Genomic DNA, 23,781 nt, shown 5'->3' on the forward strand with positions numbered 1-23,781 from the left:
ATTGGCATGAAAGAAGGTGTTTGACAAAAACTCAGCTGCTTCCCATATTAGCCAGGTTCTGCCTCAAGCTAACTGGGAACCCATCACATAGAAGCTTGTTGACCATCTTCAGGACTCGGGGACAGCCTAGATGCATTATTATTCCCACCATGCCATTTAAACCCATCCTTTAAGATCAGGGCATAGTGCTGTATTGTGGGACTTGTAGTCTCCAGGGGACCCCCTTCCTGAATGCCTAAAGTTAGTTCAGGTAGCAGGGAAAGCCGTGTGGCAAATTTCTGGACAGCTCTTCTCACCATCCTTCTTGAAGGTAGCACCCAGCTCATCAAGGAGCCCAGCTGCCAGAAGAGTCAGGTGAGACTGCCACCAGCCTCCAGGGGGCATGAATCATCCTAACACAAAGATCCATCCATGAGTCATGGCTCACTCCCTCTGCCTAAGCTGCTTAGTTCTAAGAAACCCAAGGATCTGGGAGGAGCTCAGGAATACCTTCACAGGGCTGTGATATAGCTCAGTGGTAAAGCACTTGCCTCATATGGACAAAGCCCTGGATTCAATCTCATTACAAAAAAGAAAAGAAAAAAAAAAAAGGAATACCTTCACAGAGAAATCCCATAACATCTGCCAGTATTTTCCTGAACATCCCCCAGCTACTGAACCTTCTACTGCTATGCCTCTTCCCCTCCTCTGTTGGAGACTCTCCTTCTCCCTCCCCTCTGCACTTTCTTTCCTGGCTTTCTCTTCTCACCTCTGATCCTTTCAGCAATGCCTCCCCCTTCCCGCTATCCTTCTGCTACAGCTCTCTTTTTTTCCTCAGCTTCTTAAAACAACTGTCCAAAAATCCTCTCCTAGCGTCTCCCCTCAACTAATTCCACACGCCACCTGCCTGCTGCCTGGGATTCTTTACAGCAGTTGAGGAGGCTCCCCAGAGCCCACAAGAGGATCTAGAGAGAATCCTTCAAGAAGATCTGGAAGACTGTGAGAATCCTAAGGACCAAAGACTCTCCGAGGAATGAGATTTAAGGACAGAAGTTTTGCTACTCGCTTCCAGGGCAAGGTCAGGAAGGGTTCTGGGCCAAGTTCCAGTTAAAAACAAAAACAACAACAACAACAAAAACTAAACACAAGCCTCTCTGGGGCCACAGGAAGTTAGTCTTTCCCTTTCTCTACAGGGAATGATAACACCATTCACAGGGTCATGTCTTACTTTGTCCATTAATGCTCTTCATGTGAGCCCAACCTCTGGGTCTAAACAGCAGCCTTACAGATGGCACAATTGGACTGGTCCCTTACTATCCTTTGAATCATTAGGGCTGCCCAACCCAAAAAGAGCCCTGGAAGTTTATTTTTCCATGTAATTGAATGCCTTTTTAGCTATACCCTCTGGGCTTCCTTTGAGTTTCCATCTAGAACAATCCTAACAGGTTAGGGTGTAACTCAGTGAGAGTTTGCCTACTGTGTGTGAGGCCCTGGGTTCAATCCCTAGCACTGCAGAGTTACAACAAGAAGAAGAATAATAAGTAAATGAAATTGTAAAATATGGCCTTAGACACCCTCTTCTCCCATCACATTTTCTCCACCAGTTCCAGGAGCTGGAACAGGTATTGGCATGAATGATCTGTGCCACCTGGCTGTCACTGTAGCTGCTCTGGTCCCACAGAGCGTGATAAGGCAGAATCCTGGAGATCCAGGGCAGCATGAAGACCTAGGATCCTACCTTCAGCTCCCCACAGCTTTGCCCAGGTTGCCTCCTGCCAAGTGAAGAATGTCTCCCCAGGACACAGTGCCACTGGTTTTTAACTATAATATCAGGATAATTAAGCTTTTCTGTGAGCACAGTTTGCTGCTGATGCAGCTTGCCTGGAGCCCTGGCATTTATTGAGCGCAAAGTAATAATTTATTGTCCTTTGTACGCTCAAAAGCCATCTTCATTATCGACCCAGGACGGAGCTGGCACAAGGGCACACAGGCCTTACCAGCTGCTTCACTCGTGGATATCTTCCCAGGTCACCCTTGGCGCCCTCAGGTACCAGGATAGGGTGGATAGAGGTGGGGAGGGGGTTACTCTCTTCAGGAGAATTCGGTTAGAGGCTACCACTTTGGCGGGATGCTAATGAGGGAGCGGGTGGCAGGCTTGGCTGGGCGTAGGCAGCACGGAAGTGCGGGGATCGTGTTCTCACATTAGTAGGGCAGTCCTTCCCCTGAGCGGGCGGTGGCGCGGGAGTCTGTGCTCCCGCCTCTGGGTCTTCTGCGCCTTTGCTTGAGACTTTACGGTAAACCATTCCTCCCGCGCCCCCGCCCCCAGCCCCGCGCGGCGATCCCCGGCGCCGACGCCAGGCGCTGGCCGTCGGTGCTGATTCTGTCAGGCGCTGGCGGCGGCGGCGGCGGCGGCGGCCCCGCTCCCTCTCCCCTGCCGGACCCCGCTCTGCCCGCCCCGCGCCCACGTCTTGCCAAGCCCCTTACTCTCCCGCCGCGGCCCCTGCCCGGGGCGCGGCCGCAACCAACACCATGCGCCCAGCAACCCTGCTGCTCCTGCCCGCGCTGCTGGCGCTCCTGGCTCACGGTAAGGGACCCCAGCGTCCGGTAGTAGGGGGTGGAAGGGCGGACCCGTCCCGGCGCCCAGCTCCGCGTGTCCGGTTGTCCAGTCCAAGCAAGGAATCCTGCCGGCTAAGCTGACCCCGGCGCCAGCCGAGCCGGGTGGGGCGCGGGATCCACGGGCGGGAAGCTGCCGAGGCTCCCGCCATTCGCGCCCGGCCGAGACCTCGCCTTTAATCATCTCCCCGGATCTAATGGGATTTCTCTGCTGCAATTCATCACGCCACCCCCTCCCGGCACACACGCGCTCACCCGCGCGATACCTCGCTACACTACAGGCGTCTGGGGGCGCCGGGGCGCACGCAAAGGGGGGACGCGGGGCTGTGAGTCGGGACAGTCCGGCTGGCGGCCCGCGATCCCTCCTCCCCTGCTGCCCGCCAAACTTCGCTCGACTTTGCAGCCGGTTTCCAGGTCTCTAGCATCCTCACTGCGGAGGAACGCGGCCGGATGGCGGCCGGACAACGGGTTAGGACGTCGCTTACCTCCCTCTGCCTTGGCATTACCACCCCAGAATCGAAACCTAGAGCAAAATTCTGGGGACATACTCGGGGGCCCCGGGGGTTCTCCATCCAGCTCCTCGCACTGCACTGGACTGCAGCAGATGAGGTCCTGGGATAAACAGTCTGTCCTCCCCGAAGTCCTTTCCTTGCCCGCGCACGCAAGCACACACGCGCGCATACACACACACACACACACACACACACACACACTGAACACGCCCAGAGCTCTGCCTCTCCGGGCCTGCCATCCTGTCCGGTCCCCATCCACCCCATGGCGGCAGAGTCTTTGCGGGACGACAGATTCTCTACCAGCGGCCCCCAGCCCTAGGCGCAGTCAGGCCCCCAAATTCGTGGACACGGGTCAAGTGAAGCTTGGCCTTGGAGTAGGGAACAAGGGAGTTTTGGGTAAAGGATAGGGTGTTGGAGTCTCGTCTGGACCTGCCGTCCGGGCTCAAACAAGCTGTCTTCGAAGCTACAAATGTTCAGGTCCTTCTCCAGCTCCTAGCGATCCGCTGGTGAGATCCGGGTAGCGGCACTGGCTCCTGCCGTCCCTTGCCATATGGTTATAGCTCCTGATAAGAAGTGGGGCAGGAAGGGGTGATTTCTAACCACTCAATCTTTCCAGGCCGTGTCAGAGGTCTGGGCAGCAGCTGAGGATGAGGTTGAGCTGGGTCCTTGGACGGCAGCTTTTTTCACTCCAGGGTCTTAGAGGCATGGAAGAACCTTTTTGAGCCTCTAGCTGTGCTCACTTGCTCCTGGGGAGTCTGGTCCAGCCACCTAACTGCCCATACCAGGTCCTCTAGCTGCATGGGGGAACTTGAAACCCTGTGTTCACGTTGGGGGGGGGAGGAGGAAGAAGAATCCCGCCAGCTCCACTTCAGGGACTGGAATGGAAAAGGAGAAGCCTGTAGATCCACCGGTTGTCTGAGGATGTCCCTATGAATTCAGGACCGTATCAAATCTAGCTATAACCTTGTTCTGGACAGCTCCCCTAGGGCACAGGACCTGTGTTTGTCCTCTGGCATACATTCTGAGGTAGTGTGTGTGCATCAGTGTGAGTGTAATCAGGGCCTCGTGTGTCTGGAGTAGCAGGTCCCAGGGTGTCTGCACTTCAAGAGGTCTGAATGTAGGGTGAGAACTCAGCAGTAGGCTCCTGTGAGGCCACTAGTGTGTGGATGCAGCCTCTGCCAGAGGCTGGAGTGAGATTTCCGGTTTCCAGGAGGAAGGCTGATGTGGCTGGGAATTCCTGGAGCCCTGAAGGGGGTGTGGGGTGGGTATTGGAAGGAATTGTCCACTGTGGTCAGAAGTCTGAGTGTCCCAGCCAGTGTTCCTCCTCTGCCCCACTAGTATCTCCAGTGCCTGTGAGGTAGCCTGCCCAAGGGGTTTTCAGGGTAGGGATCTGACTTTGGGGGAAGATTTTCACTCCTCAAGGGAAAGGAGGAAGCAGCCCTGTTAGTGTCCAGCCTGGCAGATAAGAGGGTCTGGAAGACGGAGCCCCCGCAAACCAGAAGCCCCTCCCTTTTTAGCAGGGATGCATGGTCGCAGTCTTGGGCACTGACTCCTCTCATTGGGAGTGCACTTGGCCACCTCAAGGTTTCCGGAGAATTCAGTGAAGGAGAGCTTCAGGGAGCAAAGGGATTGGATTGAGCCTTTGCGGCTAGTGCAGTGCCTCCCGAAGCCTTGCAGCCCTCAGAGATCTGTTCACACTCGGGACTCAAGCTTCAGGATGCAGCCAGGCATAACCCAGAAGCCCCAGGAGTCCTGGGAGACTGCCCAGAGATAGGGAGAGTGCAGTGCTGCCCTGCAGGCACAGTCCCTTATTCCCTTTGCAGCCTCAGGGATATGATTGACCCAGGGTAAGAGGTGCACTGTGGACTGTGGGGCGTCCTCCCAAACCATGGGTGGTGCTGGGGAGATCTTGCCACAGCGGGAGAAGAAGGCTTTGCAAGAGGGGCTGCGCCTGCCCGGGCCTGCTGTGTCAGTTTAATGATTTTTAATGAGCAATTACCTTTAGTCATTCTCCTAATTTCTGAATATCAATAAAGTTAATTAAACTCTGCGTGTGTGTGAATGTGGCCTGGGGAGATTGTGAAGGTGGAAGCAGCTGAAACTGGGATGGGATTGGGTCTCCAGGGCTCTGTGGCTGTGCGACCTTGGACCCACTGCTCCACCTCTCTGAGCTTGCTTGAGAATATCGTGGGAAGAGGGAGGCAGAGGACAGCAAATCTCAATTGCTTGCTCTGCCAAGAACTGGAAGATGGTGTAAGGGAGATGAGGCCAGAAGGAGGAAGGAGAGAAAGGGAAAGAAGACTTGGCTTCCAGGATCCCCACTGCCTTAAGGGTTAACAAAGTAGGGCTGTCTTAACCTAAAATGGTAATAACTGCTTCCAGCAGACTCCTCTGTTGGTGGCTGGTGCTGGATTCTGACAGCATATTCCTGAGTCTGGGGGCCATTGCTGAATCTGACATCGGGCTCCACTCTCTAGTCCCTAGTCTGGCTTCAGGGTCAGGACATAGTATTGGGGACAAAGCCCCACAGGAGACAGTCTGGATTCCACTCAGGAGCCCAGAAGTTGACATGGCTGACAGGAGCCCCCTCTGGGCTTCTGAGGATAAATGAGAGACTGACTGACAAGGGCAGACTCGGGAAGTCTGAGTTGGCTTTTTGCCCCTCACCTCCTAAGCACATCAAGCTTGGCTGGCTTTGGCGGCCATCCTGGCCTCCTCAGCAGGGTGGCAGCTTAAAATGCCTTGGGGGTGCTGTGGGATAATAATGGGGAGCAAGGAGAAACACAGGCACTGTTTAATTAGAAACAGAGCTTCCATGCCCCCCCCCATGGCTTCCTGAATATGGAGGGCATGTCAGAAAGCCTGCCTCCTTAACCCCGCTCTCCATCCAGTCGCAGTGCCTCCAGCCTCTTCCCTCCCTTCTTGTCCCTATCTCTCCAAGCCCCATGGAGCCCATCTGCCAGTCTGGGCTCAGCTCAGGAATCCTGCGCCCCCACCTGGGCAGAGCTGTCAGGGCTCAGTACTCCACCCTCCCCACCAAACAAGAAAAGGGGCACAGAAAAATGCCTATAGGCAGGAGCAACACTGAAGGGAAGGAACCTCCCTTGGCCCACACAGCTAAGAGCCCAGCCTGCCTTGTGGCAGGTTGCCCCTGGCCTCTCTAGGCCTCTACTCTTTGGAGCCTTCAATATAAGGTTATACCAAGATCATGTTTGCCAAGCCTGGGAGCACATCAGGGCCTCGGAATCATGCAGATTCTGGGTCTCCAGGTTACTAGCCTACTCTCTGTGATGGGGGAGAGGGTTCCATAAGTAATAGGTGTCTGGGGGAGGCAATGCCGGCTGCCCTGGTCTGTAACTGGGAGGTAGAAAGCAGGTACTAGGAGGTTCTCCAAGGCCAATTCCAACAGGAAGCAACAATTCCAGAAAGATGACTAATCCAGCCAGGCCAAAGGATTTTCAGCATCAATTTCCCAAACTGGCCAAGTTCTCAACAGATCCTGTTGAGGATCTGTTCTTACTGCTCCTTCTGCCTAAAATTGTTTTCCCCTCCTGGACCAATCTGACTCACTCTACATATGCTTCAAGTATTGGTTTAACTGGCACTTCAGTAATTCTTTAGCATGTATTTATGGGGCATCTTGTGGTTTCTCAGGGGAAGCCTCACCTGTCCTTCAGGCTGAGGCAAAGTACTATTCCATGCTTCTACTATTCCTTGGCTTCCCCCCATGGAGGTATCCATTTTGTTGGGTCACAAGTGTCTAGTTGCTTAATACTCCTCCCAACAAGACTGAACTCAGGGAAGAGGACACTGAGTCATTTCGCTTACCCCATACATCTTAGGGCAGTTCCAGATTGTTTATTCTGGAGCTGCTTAGGGTCAGCTGCCTGGTTAGAATGGAGAGGTGTGTCCATGGCAGCTGGGACCATGTCTTGAAGCTGAGTTTGTGTAGCAAGCACATTATTTTTACATAGATTGTATGTTAGAATTTTTTTTCCTCTTTCCTAACAGTTGGCCAATTATCCCAACTGTAAATTATAGCCTTTACTTAGTTTTTTTTTTTTTTTCCTTCTACAAATTAAGCTGTCATGCTGTCAGCCTGAGGTGGGTTGGGGGTTGGGTGCTGATGGCCATTCTTAATGAGGAATAGCTTTTCTCCAGTCACACCTTAGTACCCCAACAGCTAGTGTCCTCCGTGGCACAGAGCCTAGCACAGGGGACACATTAAATACACATTAAAATTTATATGAGAATTGCACAGGTGAACACCTGCAGAAGTAAGCTCAAGGCCCAGCCTTCCTAACCCCCTCCCACAGAACCTCCCTACCATCTTAGTGGCTGAGAGGAATGCATGGCATGAACTTTAAGGATTGAGGTAAGAGAGGAACAACCCCATGTCATCTGGCTCCAGCCTCCTCATCCTTCTAAGCTTCAGACATCCTCACACAGCTTGGAGGGACCAATATGAAATCTGGGGAGCAGCTCTGAGTTGACACGCCCTTGAATGGAGAAATGGGGCCCTAAGAATCATCCAGGACCACAGCAATTCAGGTCCAAGAACCTTTCACAGCTTCTAAAAAGGCAGGGCTCTGGGGTTCATTCATTCATTCCACAAACATATCTAGGTGTGAGTCTTGGCCCAGAACCCCCAGGGGCCCAGGCCTCACAAAGTCAAGGCTTTCATGTGCCTTTTTAATATGCACAAGAAGAGATTAGTTATCCCCACTTTACAGATGGGGGAAACTAAGTTTAGGAAAGATTAAGTCACTTACCCTGGGCTACATAGCCAATAAGTAGTAAGGCTGTTCCAGAGGGCAGGATCATTTGGCAAAACCCACTCCCCCAGCCTAGAGCAGAGCTTCTGACAGGCAAATGGGAAACCAGGAGAACATTACCATCCAAACAACAATAAAGCAGCAACAATAGCAAACATTTATTAGGTACCAAATCTATGCCAGGCTCTCTACCAAGTGCTTTATATACATTAACTCATTTAGTTCTCATATCATATCTATGAGATAGAAGCTATTACCTGTCTTTTATAGACTAAGTCCAAACTCATATTGTCAGATAGACTCAAGACATAAACAGCTCCTAACCTTCTAGTACATTTCTGGTGGTGTCAGTTGCTTCTCTGCTGATGCCTGCTTTCTGTTCTTAATGCTGCAGGTTAGAGACATTTTATCTTGCTCTATCCTTAGTGGCAAAGGAATGAAACTCCTTTCCAATACTTGGAGGTCAGGCAAGAGCACAGAGCTGGGTATAAGGTGAACTGTGTTTCCTGAAGTCTCAGCCCAAAGGTCAGAGGCCTCGGGTAATTCTCCCATCCTTTGGGGTCTTGGTGAATGACAGCACCAGTCTCACCTGTCCTGGTACCTTGAGATTTCCCACCCCCTCAGCTTCCACCGAGACTCAGCCCCCAGTTGGGAGGGCCCAAGGCTGCCCCAGCTACCTTCTATCTGCCTACCTGCTGCCCAGTCGCCAGCCCTGGGAGGGGAGGATCGATGCTGCAGCCGCAGGCAGAGTGTTGTTGGCCATTGATTGTTAAGATTTCTCCGAGGGCTAGGGAGCAAACAAACCTGCCACTTCTCCAACAACAATCCAGGTCTCCGGGTCTCTGGCTGCAGAATCTGCAGCCTTGCTGGCAGGCAATCCAACTGGAAGGGAGGGGGTGAAGTGGGAGGTCCTGGCCGCCCAGCAGGAACAAAGGGCTCTGCCAAGAGATGAGCAAGGACTAAGTGTGCACAGAAAGGGGGACAACAGGGGAACACAGTGTAGATGAATCCTGTGTATGCCCTGTTTGGCCCAACCTCCATAGTTTTGCTCAGTCATTTTTCCAAACTTGGAATGCCATCCTGCTTTTTTCAGTTCTCCCATCTCCCCAGCCCAGATGGCCTTCTCTGTCCACCAAACAGTAAATACTATCCAGCAAGAATTTAACCTGTCAATCCTTCATCTACCCATCCATTCTCTATTCAACCACCCCTCTTCCTAGTCAGCGCCTACCAGGTGCTTTGATAGGCAGGAATACAACAGTCCCTGACCTTAGTGAACTCAGTTTGGAGGGGAGCTACCTTCTTAATAAGCTCAGCTCTGACTACTTCTATAGCTAGACCAGGGACTTTCTTGTTTTAATTGACTGAGATACAGATGAGAAGCCAAATAGCACCTACATGATCCAACTACCCTGGACTTTGGAAGGACAGGAGACTCCTGGCCAGGGACTGCTCTGGGCTTTGATTTCTCATCTGTAGCAAGAAGTTCTCACAGTTTGGTCCTGTGAGGACCCAGCAAGCCTATGAGGTCCCTGAGACTGGCCATAACAGTACCCTCCATCACAACTCTTCCCATCTCTGCTATGTCTGAGTGTCCCCCTAACTCAACAAGGTAGACCTGATGCAGGGTCCCTCCTGCTACCAAGCCAAATGGGCTGCAGAATCCAAGCAGTGGGTCTCTACCCACATCATGCAGTCCCCAAGGGCTCAGCGGGAATCTTGAAACCCTGGCATCAATCTCATCTCATGCCCCTTTGCACTCCTCCTCCCATTCCTCCCTCCCCCACAGGCTCTTCTCTCTACCCTCAGGCCCCTCCCTCTAACTGGTCATCAGGCTGGGAGGACAGAACTTGTTCATTGAAAAGTGCCTGGACCACTGAGCTCCACCGCCCCCATCTAATTTGCATGTTGGTTTCCTCCTCTGTGTTCCCAAGTTCCCTGTGGAAGGCACCAAAGTCAACCCTGCCCCTCGTAGCCCAGATTCCTCCACACACACATACCCCACAGCTTCTCCCGGCTGCTCCCTCCCCCTCTCCCAGCTCCGCAGCTGAGCACTAGCTCCTTTGTCCCCCAAGCAGCCACCTGCTGAGTGTCTGGCCCGGGTCCCACCAGCCAGCAAGTGCCTAGGGAGTCCCAAAGCCTGGGAGGGAGAGCTTGGAAGGAGGGTATCAGGCACTATGGCAAGCCAAGCTGTGCCTCAGGGAAGAGGAGGCAGTCCCAAAGGAAGAACACAAACAGCGGAGTGTTGGTCAGAGAGCCAGGACCCCAGGGTTTAAACCCGGTACTGGCTCTTGCTGTCTGGGTAAACTTAGGCAAGTCTTGTTATCTCCCTGGGCCTCAGTTTCCTTGGGAATCTAGAGTGCCTGTCCCTATTCCACCTCTTTCATGGGCAGCAGCAGGATCCAAGGAAGTCAGAGGGGGTGGAGACTGGGAAGAGACCAGAAGCTCCATAGTCACAGGAGGGGCTGGATCAGATGCCCCAGGAGTCCAGGGGTGGACTGCTCAGACCAGTGGCAGATGAGCACCAACCTGATTTGGACAGACCAAAAAGGCATGACTAGTAATACAGAGGGAAAAAGGTTGGGTTCAAGGTGCTTCTAAGGGCCTTTGCTCTGGCACTCCTCTGATGGACATTGTCTTAGACATCATTTACATTCAGCAGGGAGGGATGGGGATATAGCTCAGTGGTCCAGCACTTGCCTGTCATGCACAAGATGCTGGATTCAATCCCTAGAACTGCAAACAAACAAACATATATCCAGCAAGGAGATGTGCTGAGGATTTGAAGCATCTGGTCCAGCAGCTGGCAGTCCTCCTCCTGTCATGGGGTCCTACTTTGTGGCTGGTTAAAGAAACTGGAGGAGATAAAATCACATCTTGAGGATGGCATCTCCAGGCAAGGGTTGAAGGTGGGACCAAGCAAGGCTCACCAAGAGAGGCTATTCACACATTTACTTACCCAGATTCCCTTTTCCCTCTCCCCCTACTGCCCATTCAGGGCCCATCTTGTGGCAGAGCCCTAGTCCTGACTTACGGAGTCCACTTACCTTTCTTGTATCCCTCTCTACTTGCAAATCAGGCTAGAAAAAGCCTGTTGCTTAATTTGGGGTGGTGTTCCTGAGGCCCTAACTTTTGGTTGGTGCCCTAAGCCTGGTTGCTGCTTTATCTGTATCCCCGATGCTGTCTCTGGTGACCCTGGTCCTTCCCTGCCTTAGACCTCAAGCAGCAGAAACAAGAGCAGGGGACAGGGAAAGAGGGTTTAGATCCCTCAACTAGAAGTGTCCACATCCCCAGCTCAGTGAAGTCCTAGAGGTCAAAGCAAGACTGGGGCAAGGGAGAGGCCTGAGGAGTTGGGGCCTGCACAACTGAATCCATTTAGTGTTCCTGGAGTTCTGGAGAGGAGCCCCAGATGTGCAGGTGTATGCACCTCTGCCTCACTTGCCCACCTATCCCTGAGTGTCTGTGCCCTCTGTCTCGCACCATAGGACAGTGGCCTAGGTGTAGGCCCAGTAGGCCCCAGCTCTGGCTGGTCTCTCTCCACTCTCTGCAGCCCACTCTACTCTCTTTCTCCCTAATCTTAGGCTCCACTGACCCCTCAAGGAGACTTGGAGCTGGAGCTGCTGCTGCTATTTTTAGCAGCTCTGCACCCCTCTCCTCCCCCACTCAAGCTTGCTGGGCAAGTAGAGGGACAGGCCAAGCCTGAAGAGCTTCCCAGGCTGCGGTGCTGGGCAGATGAGGCCCCTTCTCTCAGTCCCAAAGGCCATGGATACAAAGGAAGCCTGGGCTAGTCCACACCAATGGCAGGTTAGGTTCCATCCCACCTGCCTGGGGCTGGGAGAAGGTCCCAGGCTGCCCTCACTCTGCAGCACGCCCCTCACCCTGCCACATCCCCAAGGGCAGAGCCCAGGCTTCCAGTGACTCCTCCCTATTTGGAGGCTATTTGGAAGTAAGGCTGCAGCTCCTGGGCCTCCCCAGTAGTTGAGGGGATAGGGAGGTCTCAAAGTGTCAGGAATAGGAGGGAAGCACACCCTGAGGGAGTTACACATCCAAGGACCTCTGATTCTGCCCTTGTACTTCCCAGAGGGGTTTCAGGCACCTTCTGCAGCCTGACTCTGCCAAAAGGTTGCCATTAAAACTCATTATCCTCTAGGTTCCCTGGGTCTCCTGGGTCCCACCCTCTTCACTACCCTTGCTGTTCTGGAAACTTGCATGAGCTTGGAGAAGGTAGAGCAGAGCAGTCCAAGAGTCAAAACCAAAAACACTAAAGAGGGAGGCAGCCCAGCTTCCCTTGGAGGGGTGTCTGCCTCTAGGCTCAGGCTGCCTTGCTTCTCAGAGGCCTTTTGTTCCTTCATCTGTCCTTCTGTCTGTCTCTTGAGCTTAGCAGAGCAGGGATGTCCTAGCTTCTGCTTCCCAGGCCCAGCTAAACCACCTCCCACAGATAAAGTCTGTTCTCTGACCAGGCTTCCTTACCTGTGGGCCAGGAGGATTTATCAAAGAGTGCAGGTGAATAGTGGCCCAGAGCCTGGCACAGAGCAGATGCTCAGAATTTTAGAACTCCCTGGGTCCTCTTCTCACACCTACCCCCTGACCCCATATTCATGCACATAGGTACACATAAATATGCCACATACCCACATATATACACACATGAATGTGCTCCCATGCACATAAGCATATGCATACTCATATGCACATACTCACACACACACACTTGCACACATGTACACTCACATTGGCATGCACACACAATGCTCAGCAAATACTGACCAATGCATAAAGATGAGGAGATGGACTCTAATGCATACAGAAGGAAAGTGGCAAGTCCAAAGATCATAGTCCCCAACCCTGCCAAGGCTCCTCCACCTGCTCACCAGGAGGCTCCATCAGACCCTAGGCTGGGCAACAGTAAGGGTGAGGCTGCAACTCTGTCCCACCCACCCAAAGACTCACTAAAAGTGAGTCAGCAACCAGACAAGTAAGTGGCTCAAGCCTGTAATCTCAGCTACTTGGGAAGTTGAGGCAGGAAGATCATAAGTCCAAGACCAGCCTTGGCAACTTAGGCCAGCCCTGTCTCAAAATCAAAAGGGCTGGGGATATAGCTTAGTGGTGGAGTGCCCTGGGGTTCAATCCCCACTACCAAAAAAAGATAAGGAACCAAGTACTATATGACAAACCACCAGACAGTCCCCAGAGAGGAAAGGACAAGCCCAAAGCTACACAGTCCATCAGTGGCAGAGCTACTTTCACTCTGGAGCCAGAGCCCTGATAAGGCCTTGCCAGACTCCTTAGCTTCCACAGCTAAGAACAGACCCCTAGTGACTTCTAGAGTAGGGAGAAGCCAGAGCCCACCTCAGCATTAAGGACCAGATTAGCCTAGGGTTCTGAGCTCAAGACCCCTACATCCCCTGTAAAGCTCCCCAAATTCTTTTCCTCCCTGATGCATCATACAAAAGCAGCCAGAGGACAAAGGTGACAAGATCAGGGAGCTGACTTTGGTTCTCATATATAAAATAAGTCCCTTCACCTGATCCAAAAGCCAGGCAATTTTAGGACCACCAGCCTGGTGATTCAGCTCAGAGGTGGACAAGTATGCCAGGAATAGCTTCAATAGTGTTGGATTTTCAACATCCTGGTGGGGACCAGGAGAAGGTAGCAGCCCAGAGATGCTGGTCTGCAACCCAGGAAGGTACCAGCTGTTCACCCCTGGCACCATATGGCCCTGTCTTGCTGGGTCCACTGGCTAGGAGGGATTGTCCTAGGCAGGGGCAGAAGATGAAGCCGATGTCCATTCCTCCCTATATCAACCCCTGTTTCCCAACTTCACCACTGGGCTGGGCTGAACTGGCCCTGCTGCCAGCCCCCCAGAGAATGCAGTTCCTGCCTTTGCAGCTCTCCTCCTTGCAGCTGACATTTTCAAGGTGCACCATTCAGAGGAATACGGTCTTTGCTGCTGACCTGCTGGTGGAAGCTGCTGGTGCCAAGGAAAAATGTGACCTGAGCACCCAGCTCAGGGCCATCTCCCTCTGCCTACTCACTCCATACCTCTACTTTCAAATTATTCTTCTGCTTCCCCCCTAACATAGCAGGCAGGTTGTGGTCTGGGGATAGCAGCAGATGGACAGAAGAAGCTGATAGAAGCCCCTATAGTGAGGAAAGAAAGCCCAGCACCCGCCTCTATGCCTACCTAGACCCCTGCTGCAGCCACAGTAGATCAGACTGGTGAGGGGTGTGATGCCAAGGAGACCCTGCTGTTCCTCCCACCCCTTCCAGTCAGCCCTGGGGGGATAGAGCCAACTCTATGGCCCCTACCTCCCAGGCCTGCCCCTGCCTCTCCCTTAAACCCACTCCAGGCCCCAGTTCCTATGTCACCTGCCCAGCCCCAGGAACAGTGGGCAGGCAGGGCTAGGACCTCTAGGTCCCCAGGGCCAGTAGACAGACAGGAGGGGAGAATACAGGGCCGCAGGGGAAGGTGCAGAGCGCAGCAGGTGACGCTGTAGCAGAGGCCTCATTAATCACCTCTCCAGCCCCCAGCTCTGCAGTGGCGAGACCATATTAGATTTTAAATTGGAAAGCAGAGAATGTGGCAGTTAGCTGGGAGCTCCCTCTACCCTGGGCCCCTGGTCACAGCCTCACAGGAGAGAGGTGACAGTAGGGTAAAGAGGACTGGTCCAATGGCAACCCAGAGCAATGGCCCCCTCCCCCTACCTACTCAGAAGCCTGCAAGGCTGTCCAGAACAGATGGCCCTGGGAAGGGTCAGGTTAGGTTCCTAGAAGGTGACAGACTGACAAGGAGGGAACATGACAGCCACTGTGGAGAGAAATAAAACCCATTCAAGAAGCTAGGACCTTTCTGGACTTGAGATTCTGGAGTGTGGCATCCATGAGCAAGGACAAATGGCAATGCTCTGAAGCTGATGTGTGTGTTTGGACCTGCACACACACATGCCTGTGCTCAGAGACACACAAACAACCCCATTCTCATACACGTGAACACGCATGCTTGCATGAAGCAGCAACCAATGCAGGAGTTTTGATCCCAGGCTGTGAGACAGACCCAGCTCAAACCTTGATTGCTACTCTTTCTCTCCAAGTGGACTAGCCTCGGTCTCTCCAGGTGTAAAATATTGATTCCAAACACAAAGGGCAGCCACCCTGGGTGGAATACAACTATTTAGGAAGTACAGGCCTGGCCCCTAGGGGGCGCTCTGTAAATGGGAGGACCCTGGCCTGGCCCCAAGGTTGGACACCACCTCTGAGACTGTCCCAGGAGCCCCTGGGGGTGGGGGTGGCTGTACAGATACCATGCCCTCTGCTGCTGAGCAGATAGTGAGGAAGGGACATGTAGGTAGAGCACAGGTGTTCCCATGGAACACACACACCCATTCTGGGCCAGGGCACATGAGGGCAAATGCTCCTGAATATCTTCTGTCCATGAAATCTAAGTCCTCCTAAACTGGCTGTGCCTGAGCTCCCAAAATTGTCCATCAAACATCCAACTCAAGGAACACCAGTTCAGCAGAGGCTGGGAAGCAAGCACCAGCACCCAGACGACCCTAATCCTCACCCAGGCGTGAGTGAATGACAGGTCCAACTCTCAGAGGCCTTCATGGAAAAACCTGAAGAAATCCTAGGGCTCCTCCTCACTTTTCCCTGCCCAACCTTGGCCACTCCAGACCCAAAAGGAGGAGAGAAGAAATCCCATCTTAACTCTTTTTCCTTTTTTGGGGGGGGTGGGGGACAGCGGGGAGATTGGTACTGGCAATTGAACTCAGGGGCACTCAACCACTGAGCAACATCCCCAACCCAATTTTTGTATTTTCTTTAGAGACAGGGTCTCACTGAGTTGCTTAGAACCTCGCTTTTGCTGAGGCTGGCTTTGAAAACATGATCCTCCTGCCTCAGCCTCCGGATCTGCTGGGATTCAGGCTGTGCCACTGCACATGGCTCAGTATTTTTATTCACAAAGCTCTTGGTGGCTCACTGGATCCTGGAATGTGAGAGCAGGCAGGACCCTTAGAAACTTTCTCCATTTTACTGATATGAAGTCTCAGTGACTTGTGTAGAAGGACCCAGTCCATTAGGAACAGGACCAGGATGGGGTGGCTTGCCCTCTGGTTGGTGCCCATTACCTCCACCCATACTCCCTCCATCTGCAATAAGACCCCAACTCTGGAGAGGCTGAAGGCCAGGGTTTCCTCAGACCCCAATACAGAATGTTGGGAGAGGTAGCTGCCCCTGACCACTCGGGGGACGGTGAGCTCTCTGTCCCTGGAGGTATGCCTACAGATGGGAAACAGTGGAGGACTTGCTCTTCAGTGCTCTGCTTGGGCCAGGTTCCTTCCTTGCTCCAACAACCCGAGTCCCAGTCTTGGCCCAAGTTTGCTGTGTAACCTGGGAAAACCCTCTGGACTCAGCTTCCTCCAGGGTAAATGGGAAGGAATGAGTAGTACACAGAGGCAACCAGGGCTCAGGTTTCAAAACTCTTTCCTGACTGAAGCCTGGCCAAGAGGAGGTGCCCCCATTCATATTTGCAATTGAGACATGATGGAACTTCCAGGGGTTGACCAGGAAAGAAGGTGGTGAGAGGGTGTGAATAGAATGGTCAGCAGCAGGGGAAGAGAGGGGAGTCTGGGGTGGGGGTACCTTCCAGCCTGATCCAGCAGACACTCCTCATCAATTGCCAACAGGGGCTGTGCTGGGGCACTGACAATGGCTGGTTGCTCATTTCCCTGCAGAACTTGCCTCTGATCAAGAGCCAGGAGCTTTGGGGAAACTTTTGAGTGTGCAGAATCTGGGCTTGGAAACTGTGCGCCCTGAGGTCACCCTTCGATGAGTTTGGCAACCAGGGGTCATCATTTGTGTGTAGCGATATGGGAAGAGAGATGCCTAATGCTGGATCCTCGTCCACGAGGAAGCCACAGATGTACTGAGGGCCCACCAGAAAGAACCCCCAAGGGGTTAGAGGAGGTCAGGCAGGGATGGCTCCCCAGAGCGGGGACAAGAGCTGGGCCTTGGAAAAATGGGGATGGTTTGAAGAGACAATTGAGTAGAGAAAGCATGGCACAAGGATGGAATCATTTGAACAAATGGGCAAGGGGGAATTCACTCATCCTGGTAATGAGAAGATCCCTTTGGGTGTAAAGCTGTGCCCATCCCAACAATTGCCCCTCCAGGACTTTCAGGACTCCATCCCCATCACCACAAGCTGAAGAACTCCTTGCATGAATGCCATAGGACACTGGCATCCAGGCTGGTGAGATAGGAGACCCAGGGCTGCAGCTGAAAGCCAGTGGGAGCAATGGACAGAGCTGAGCTGTGGTTCTAGTCTTAGGCTCTGCCACTCATTAGCTGTGTGACCTTGGACAAGTTGCTTAATTATTCTGGGCCCCCATGTCTTCATTTCTTGGGATAATGGCATGAACCTCCCTAAAATGAGGGGAGATTGAGAAATTATATACCAGGGTGTTGAGATTATGCTCAGCACACAGTGAGCCCTGGAGAAGTGGAGAGCAGCTGTCACCAGCACCAGCTGTTTGACTCCAGACCACAGGAGGCACTACCATAGCCAAGGTGACCTTGAAGAAGCCACACCCCCAACTCTGGGCCTCAGTTTCCCCACTTGTAGTATAGGAGTTATTTTGCCTTTCCTGTCAATAGAAGTCAGACCTATCTGAAATAGCAAACCTAGTTCAGATGCTAAACATTGTGGATTATTTCAGTAGAACATGGACTCAGAAGCCTCTGGAACTAGAACTAGACCTCAGACCTCAGGGGTACTTTGTGGCCTCGCCAGCCTCTAGCTGGGGCCCCTCAGTACAGGAGGGCCCCAGTGGAATTGTCACTGTAAAGACCAGACTGTGGATGGGGTGCGGGGGGTGCCCAGGCATTCTCATGCCCAGAGCCCCTTCCCTCTCTCAGGCCCTGGGATAATAGGGGTCTGCAAGGGCCAGGCCCTCACTAATCCCCTATTAAAACTTGAAAGGGGCCAAGAAACCTCCAGAATAAACTCATTAATTTTTATGGGATAATAAATGGATCCCATTAAATTCTCATTCTCCCAATGCTGGGCCAGCTTAACCTCCGGAACCAGAGAAGTGGGCTCCCTGCCCACGATATCCCTCAGCTACCCGTGTATCCCATGCGGTCATTCCCCTCCCCCATAAAGTGCAGATCATGTCACGCCTGAACTCATCCCAGAACTTTGGGGCCTCTCTCTCTACTGGCCTCTGTTCCTGCCTCCGGGGTGCAGCCCCAGAGGGGGAACACCTGCCTGCCTCTTCTCCTGCCCCATGCACCCTTGCAGAAAATGGGTGGAGCCTGGCAGGTGGAAGCTCAGGCCTGTCAACTGAGCCCTTACCAAATCCACTGTGTTTCACTCAACAAATGAGCAAATGGAGGTTCAGGTGGGCAACCCTCCGCTCAGGTCACACAGCTAGGGAGGCAGAGATTTGGGATTAGAATCCAGGCTTTCTAGCTTCTGGTACATAAAAATCTGCAGAAGCGATAGCACTTGGGGATAGTCCTGAGGCAATACCATTGTCTGGGACAGCAGATCCCCCAGGGAGGGACACTGCATAATGACTCCAACTCCATCACCCAGACTGGTGACCCTGGGCAGGCTCCTGGGCCTCTCTGAAACCTCATTTTACACATCTACCAGAGACCACAACACCTACCTAGCTGAATGTAGAACAGGCCCCAGTCCTATGGCTTCCTCTAAACAAAAGCTGAGCCCCAGGGTGGACCCAGATCTCCGGGGGCGGGGCACACGGACCCTCATTGGTATCCTCACCCAATGGGCCCTGATGAGGAGGCGGGCTGGGGAAGCAGCTCCCTGGGAGGCCCAGGCTTAGACTGGGGGCGGGGCCTCCAATCCCAAGAGGGACCGCAGGGGGGATGCAGCCAGGGCTGGGAGGCGGAGCGGGAGAGAATCCACCGGGGAGGCATCCTGAATGGCTCATTAGTGCCGATGAAAGCCTTTTTTCATTTCGTCTAAATACTTTAAACAGGGCTCCCTCGGATGTCTATTTGCATAGCTTAAGAGCTAATGCAGGGGGAGGGCCCAGGCGGTGGCAGGGCAACGCCAGGGCTGGGGGCTGCCGGGAAGCTTCGGGGCCTCCTCCGCAGTGGGGGACAAAGGGGTGGCGATGCTGGGAGTGAAGGGGTATTTCCCCAACCCAGCCAGCTTGGAGGATGCAGCCCCTACTCCTGCCAGGGGGGAGGCCAGTGCGACTTCAGAGTAGATCCCTGTGTCCTGGCACCGGGTGGACCCATCATGTGGGGATTATGGGAGTCTATATTGTCATGGGCCATGGCTGTGTCCCCCATAGACATACAGGACCTTGAGTTGTCTGTGCTTTACATGGATGGTACAGGGTTTTCTTTGTCTTATGGAGAACATGTACAGGGTCACATTCATTGTCACTCAACAGGGAAATTATCCCCTTGGGGTCCAGCTCTTCCCTTCTTTAGAGGTCTACCTCCCTGTTACCCTGTTGGAGTTGTCCTGAGATGGTTTGTCCCTGGGTCCTCAAGACAATGCTATTTAGAGTATTTAGAAAAGCGAAGACTGAGAGGTGACTTGTTCAGGCTCACATGACTTTAAAGTAGCTGAGCTGATTCTTGAACCCAGGTCTGTGTCTTGGCTCTGTGGAGCAGTATCAGGGCTCTAGTTTGGGTTTCAGGTTCAGATATGCTTTGGGCATGGTATGGGGGCTCTGTGGGTCCCAGCCAGAAGGCTTCCTAAGGACCTGGCTCAGCCTCAACCCAAGTCCCAGTTGCCAGAAGCCCTGGCCCCAGCTCTCTTTCTAAGCTAAAGGAGACCTTGAACAAATCCATTCCTTTTTGTGGGTCTTGATTTCCTCAACTGGCTAGAATGTTCTCTGCTGAGTAGCTCCGGGCTTTTCCTCCCAGGAGGCAGCTGGTGTCTGCAGAGACTTGGAGCTTTGATGTTCATGATGCAGGTTGAATTCGTGGCTCCAGCACTGAGAGGCTTTGAGCAAGTCCTCATCTCATTGCACCAGGACTCAGGTTCTTTGTAAAGCAGGAAGAATTCTTGAGTCCCATCTTGAGGGTTAGTGTTGATTAAATAACACAAGGTCTGGGAAGAGCCTGAAGATACCTGATGAGGCTGGGCATCCAGGCCCCAGCACCTCCTTCTTCAGGTCCCTGTATCACAGTCAGCCCCTCTAACCCTGAACTCAGTCAGCCAGGCAGACAGAAGCGCCTGACCTCCTGATCATAACCCTGGACCCAGGGCATGGCCCAGGGCCTCAGGCCTCTGACAGCCAAGCAGGGTGAGAGGCAATGCCCTCCCCTGAGAAATAGTTTATCTCCCAGAGATTATCTTACCCTTTCTGACAGTGGGTGGTGCCTGCCAGGGACCAAGTGGCAGCTGATTTTGGAATCAATTTGCTCCTTTGATATGCTATCTCGGTCCCACTTAACCAAGTGCTCAGTCTCCCTAGATAACACAATCAGCGCAATCGACAGTGACGGGAGGTACCCATTAGCTCCGCTCCATTGCCCGGCACCCACCTGGCTGCTGGCAGGAGAGCTGTGCCCGCTCTGGTCACTTCACCAGTCAGAGAATCTCTGTGCTCTCCCTCTCCTGATGAAGATCCCCTCAGGGACCCACTCTTGGAGCCATGGGTCACATCTCTAGTTGGACAATCCTGGAAAGGGACCTGTGAGCAAGGTACAGTTCCAGATAGCACCAGGTAATGTGATGGAAAGGTTCCTCTCCCCAAGTTGTGCTAAGATCAGCTTCTGCTCACCTGGCAAAGACCAAATGACATCTGGGGGGGATGGGCAAAGGGAGTAGCTCTTTCCTGGCACGCGGCAGGGACTGCCTGGCCCCTCCTTCACTGATTCTGATGAAAGACACTGGGCATTGTCAGACCATCTGCTCTGGGGGTATGAGCCTGGCTGGGCATCTAGTTTGGACAATGTGATATCAGTGCCTGGCATGGAAAGCCAGGGCACAGATGGTCTACTTTAGTGGGCATCTCAGGAGATAGAAGTTTTTTCCAGTGTCTCAAGGCTTTGGGTTGCCCAGGCCCCCTCTGACCCAGAGTAATGGAGAGCATGCCAATCTGTACCTGCCTTCCCCACCCCAATTTTCTCCCTCCTCCCATTCGTCTGACACATCAGAGCTGCTATGGTCTCCTGAACAGAATGTAGGCCATCTGGTACTTCCTCACGCCTGCCAATCCACGGGGTGGGTGTGAGCCTGTGGAATGACAGCCCCACCACCAGACGTGCAGAGGAACCGACCTTCTCCTTGCAAACTCTGTTATCTCACCCTAGCTGTACTTCCTTTCCTTAAGCAGCCATTTTGAAAGCTATAGGAATCAGGAATTTCCTCTCCACCTTCTCAGAGTAGCCAAAATTGTGTATGAGCTGAATCTGAAGCCAGCACCCATTGACATTTTCTTGGTAGTTAAGCATCTAGGGAACATAGTGGGCCACAGCAGAATATGCATAATTTCTCCAATTATGTGGTTGAATAAGTCAACATAATCGATAGCAGAGCAATCTACACCTCTAACCAGAGATAGCAAAGAATTTATCTAGCTGATTGGTAGTGGCTGTCTTGATACTGTATTGAAAAGGATTCTGGCCCCAACAAGAAGTAATCAAGATTGATCAACAATGTCTGCCATGAATGGTGTGGGGGTACATACCAGATGTCCATTCTATACCTACTTTATTTATTCATTTATTTATTTTAATTTTTTATATGTTGATGGACCTTTATTTTTTTTCATTTATTTATATATGGTGCTGAAAATTGAACCCAGTGCCTCTCACAAGCTAAGCAAGAACTTTACCACTGAGCCACAAGCCCAGCCCTATATCTATTTTATTTTATTTATTTATTTTGGGGGTACCAGGGATTGAATTTGACCACTGAGCCACATCTCCAGCCTTATTTTGTATTTTATTTAGAGACAGGGTCTCACTAAGTTGCTTAGTGCCTCTCTCTCTCTCTCTCTCTCTCTCTCTCTCTCTCTCTTTTATTTTTTTTCTTTTTTGCTGAGGCTGGCTTTGAACTTGGATCCTCCTCCCTCAGCCTCCTGAGATGCTGGGATTACAGGTGTGTGCCATTGTGCCCAGTTATATCTATTTTAGATCCTGCCCTAGATGAATTCTGACTAGTGTCATAAGAAAGAAAAGGGAATTCAGTGACAAATGTCAAATGGGAAAGAGAAGTAGTATTAACTCAGTCAATCCTAAGAAAGAAACCCCACTTCACAGGTAAGAAAACTAAGATTTGGGCTGGGGATACAGCTCAGTTGGTAGAGTGCTTGCCTTATATGCACAAGTCCCTAGGTTTGATCCCCAGCACAAAAAAAGAAAAAGAAAAAGGAAAAGAAAGAAAGAAAACTAAGATTTCAAGAGATGGGTCTGTAAGTTGAAGCCATGCTGCCTAATTCCATCACATGGCTCTTCCCTCTTTACTCTTGTTACTGCTCTAGGAGGATGATAAAATCAGGAAAGAAGGAGAAAGAAAGGATTTTATGAGAAATGAGAGAAATGGGACTTCATGGGATCCTAATAAAGAAGTCATACATGCATGAGAAATTCTAAAATAAAATCCCAAATATGTGAAGTATTTCCTGAAACTAATAACCAATAGTTTCACTGAGAAACTATCAAATCTCAGGCCAAAAGTCACTGTGGTGGGGGATAGTCCTCTTGCTGAAGTTCTCATGGAGTTCCTCAACTGGTCATACGACTTTGAGCAAGTCACTTCCTTTTTCTGGCCCACTTCCTCATTAGTAAAATCGGGCCTTTGAGCTACATTGGAAATGGCAAATATTTATTTGTCATGTCACGGCTGCCTGAAGTCTGTGTTGAGAAGGATTCTGAGGCTGAATCAGAACAGCGGGAAATAGTGTGACAATCAATTAGTAATGTCTGTCTCTGGTGCTGGAGGAGAAAGGATAGTTCATGTGCCATCCTTGAAGTATGTGATATCATCTCACTTCTAGCTGTAAAATTTTATAGCTCCATGATTCTCAACAATGAGCACACTCCCAAGGCTCTCTGTCAAAAGAGAGATGGATCTCCTACAGCCTGGGTTGGGCAGGATGCTGTTCGCTGTGGCGTAGCAGGAGAACCTCTGATCATCCATTATTATTTCAGGACTCTCCTCTGAGGCCCCAACCATGGGGGAAGGGCAAGCCACAGGCATCAAGGAGATGGATGGGGAGCTGACAGCGGTCCCTACACCTGAGCAGCCAGAACGAAGTGTCCACTTTGTCACCACGGCCCCCACTCTGAAGCTGCTCAACCACCACCCACTGATGGAGGAATTCCTGCAAGAGGGGCTGGAGACGGGCGAGGAGGAGCTGAGGCCAGCGCTGCCTTTTCAGCCTGACCCACCTACACCCTTCACTCCAAGCCCCCTGCCCCGCCTGGCCAATCAGGACAGCCGCCCAGTCTTTACCAGCCCCACCCCGGCCATGGTTGCAGCACCCACACAGCCCCAATCCAGAGAGGGACCTTGGAACCTGGAGTCAGAGGCCCCAGTGCTTCGGATCACAGCTCTTCTACCTCCAGGGCCCAGCATGGCAGCGCCTACCCTACGCCCAGGGGAGAGGCCCAGTACTACACCCCCCACCAGAGCATGGACTCCGACTCAAGAGGGTCCTGGAGACATGGGCAGGCCGTGGGCTCCAGACGTCATGTCCCAGACCATGGGGCTTGGGATGGAGGGAACCATCACCACCTCCACAGCTTCAGGGGATGACGAGGAGACCACCACCACCAGCACCATCATTACCACCACCATCACCACCGTCCAGCCACCAGGTCAGCTACCTGCTGGCTTGTAGATCTGAAAGTGGGAATGGGGGGAGCTGTGGGGGCCCCTAAATGCCTGGCTCTGATGCTGT

The 23,781-nt window shown here is 52.4% G+C and overlaps 1 protein-coding gene across 5 annotated transcripts in view; it reads left to right on the forward strand.

Moving 5' to 3' along the window:
* Positions 1-2,272: 2,272 nt before the first annotated feature.
* The window catches only part of Sez6 (seizure related 6 homolog), a 46,419-nt gene continuing 24,910 nt past the window's right edge, over positions 2,273-23,781 (forward strand). For 2 of the 5 annotated variants that reach the window (XM_015500963.2, XM_015500966.2), the window contains exons 1-2: positions 2,273-2,563; positions 23,030-23,698. In XM_015500963.2, coding sequence (XP_015356449.1) covers positions 2,509-2,563; positions 23,030-23,698 — 724 coding nt within the window. In that variant the 5' untranslated portion in view covers positions 2,273-2,508. The remainder of the gene's footprint in view (positions 2,564-23,029; positions 23,699-23,781) is intronic. The other 3 variants (XM_048793862.1, XM_015500967.2, XM_048793863.1) reach the window with 2 other exon arrangements.

The sequence above is a fragment of the Marmota marmota genome, unplaced genomic scaffold, assembly GCF_001458135.2.
Source record: "Marmota marmota marmota unplaced genomic scaffold, marMar, whole genome shotgun sequence".
In the NCBI taxonomy this organism is placed as follows: Eukaryota; Metazoa; Chordata; class Mammalia; order Rodentia; family Sciuridae; genus Marmota; species Marmota marmota.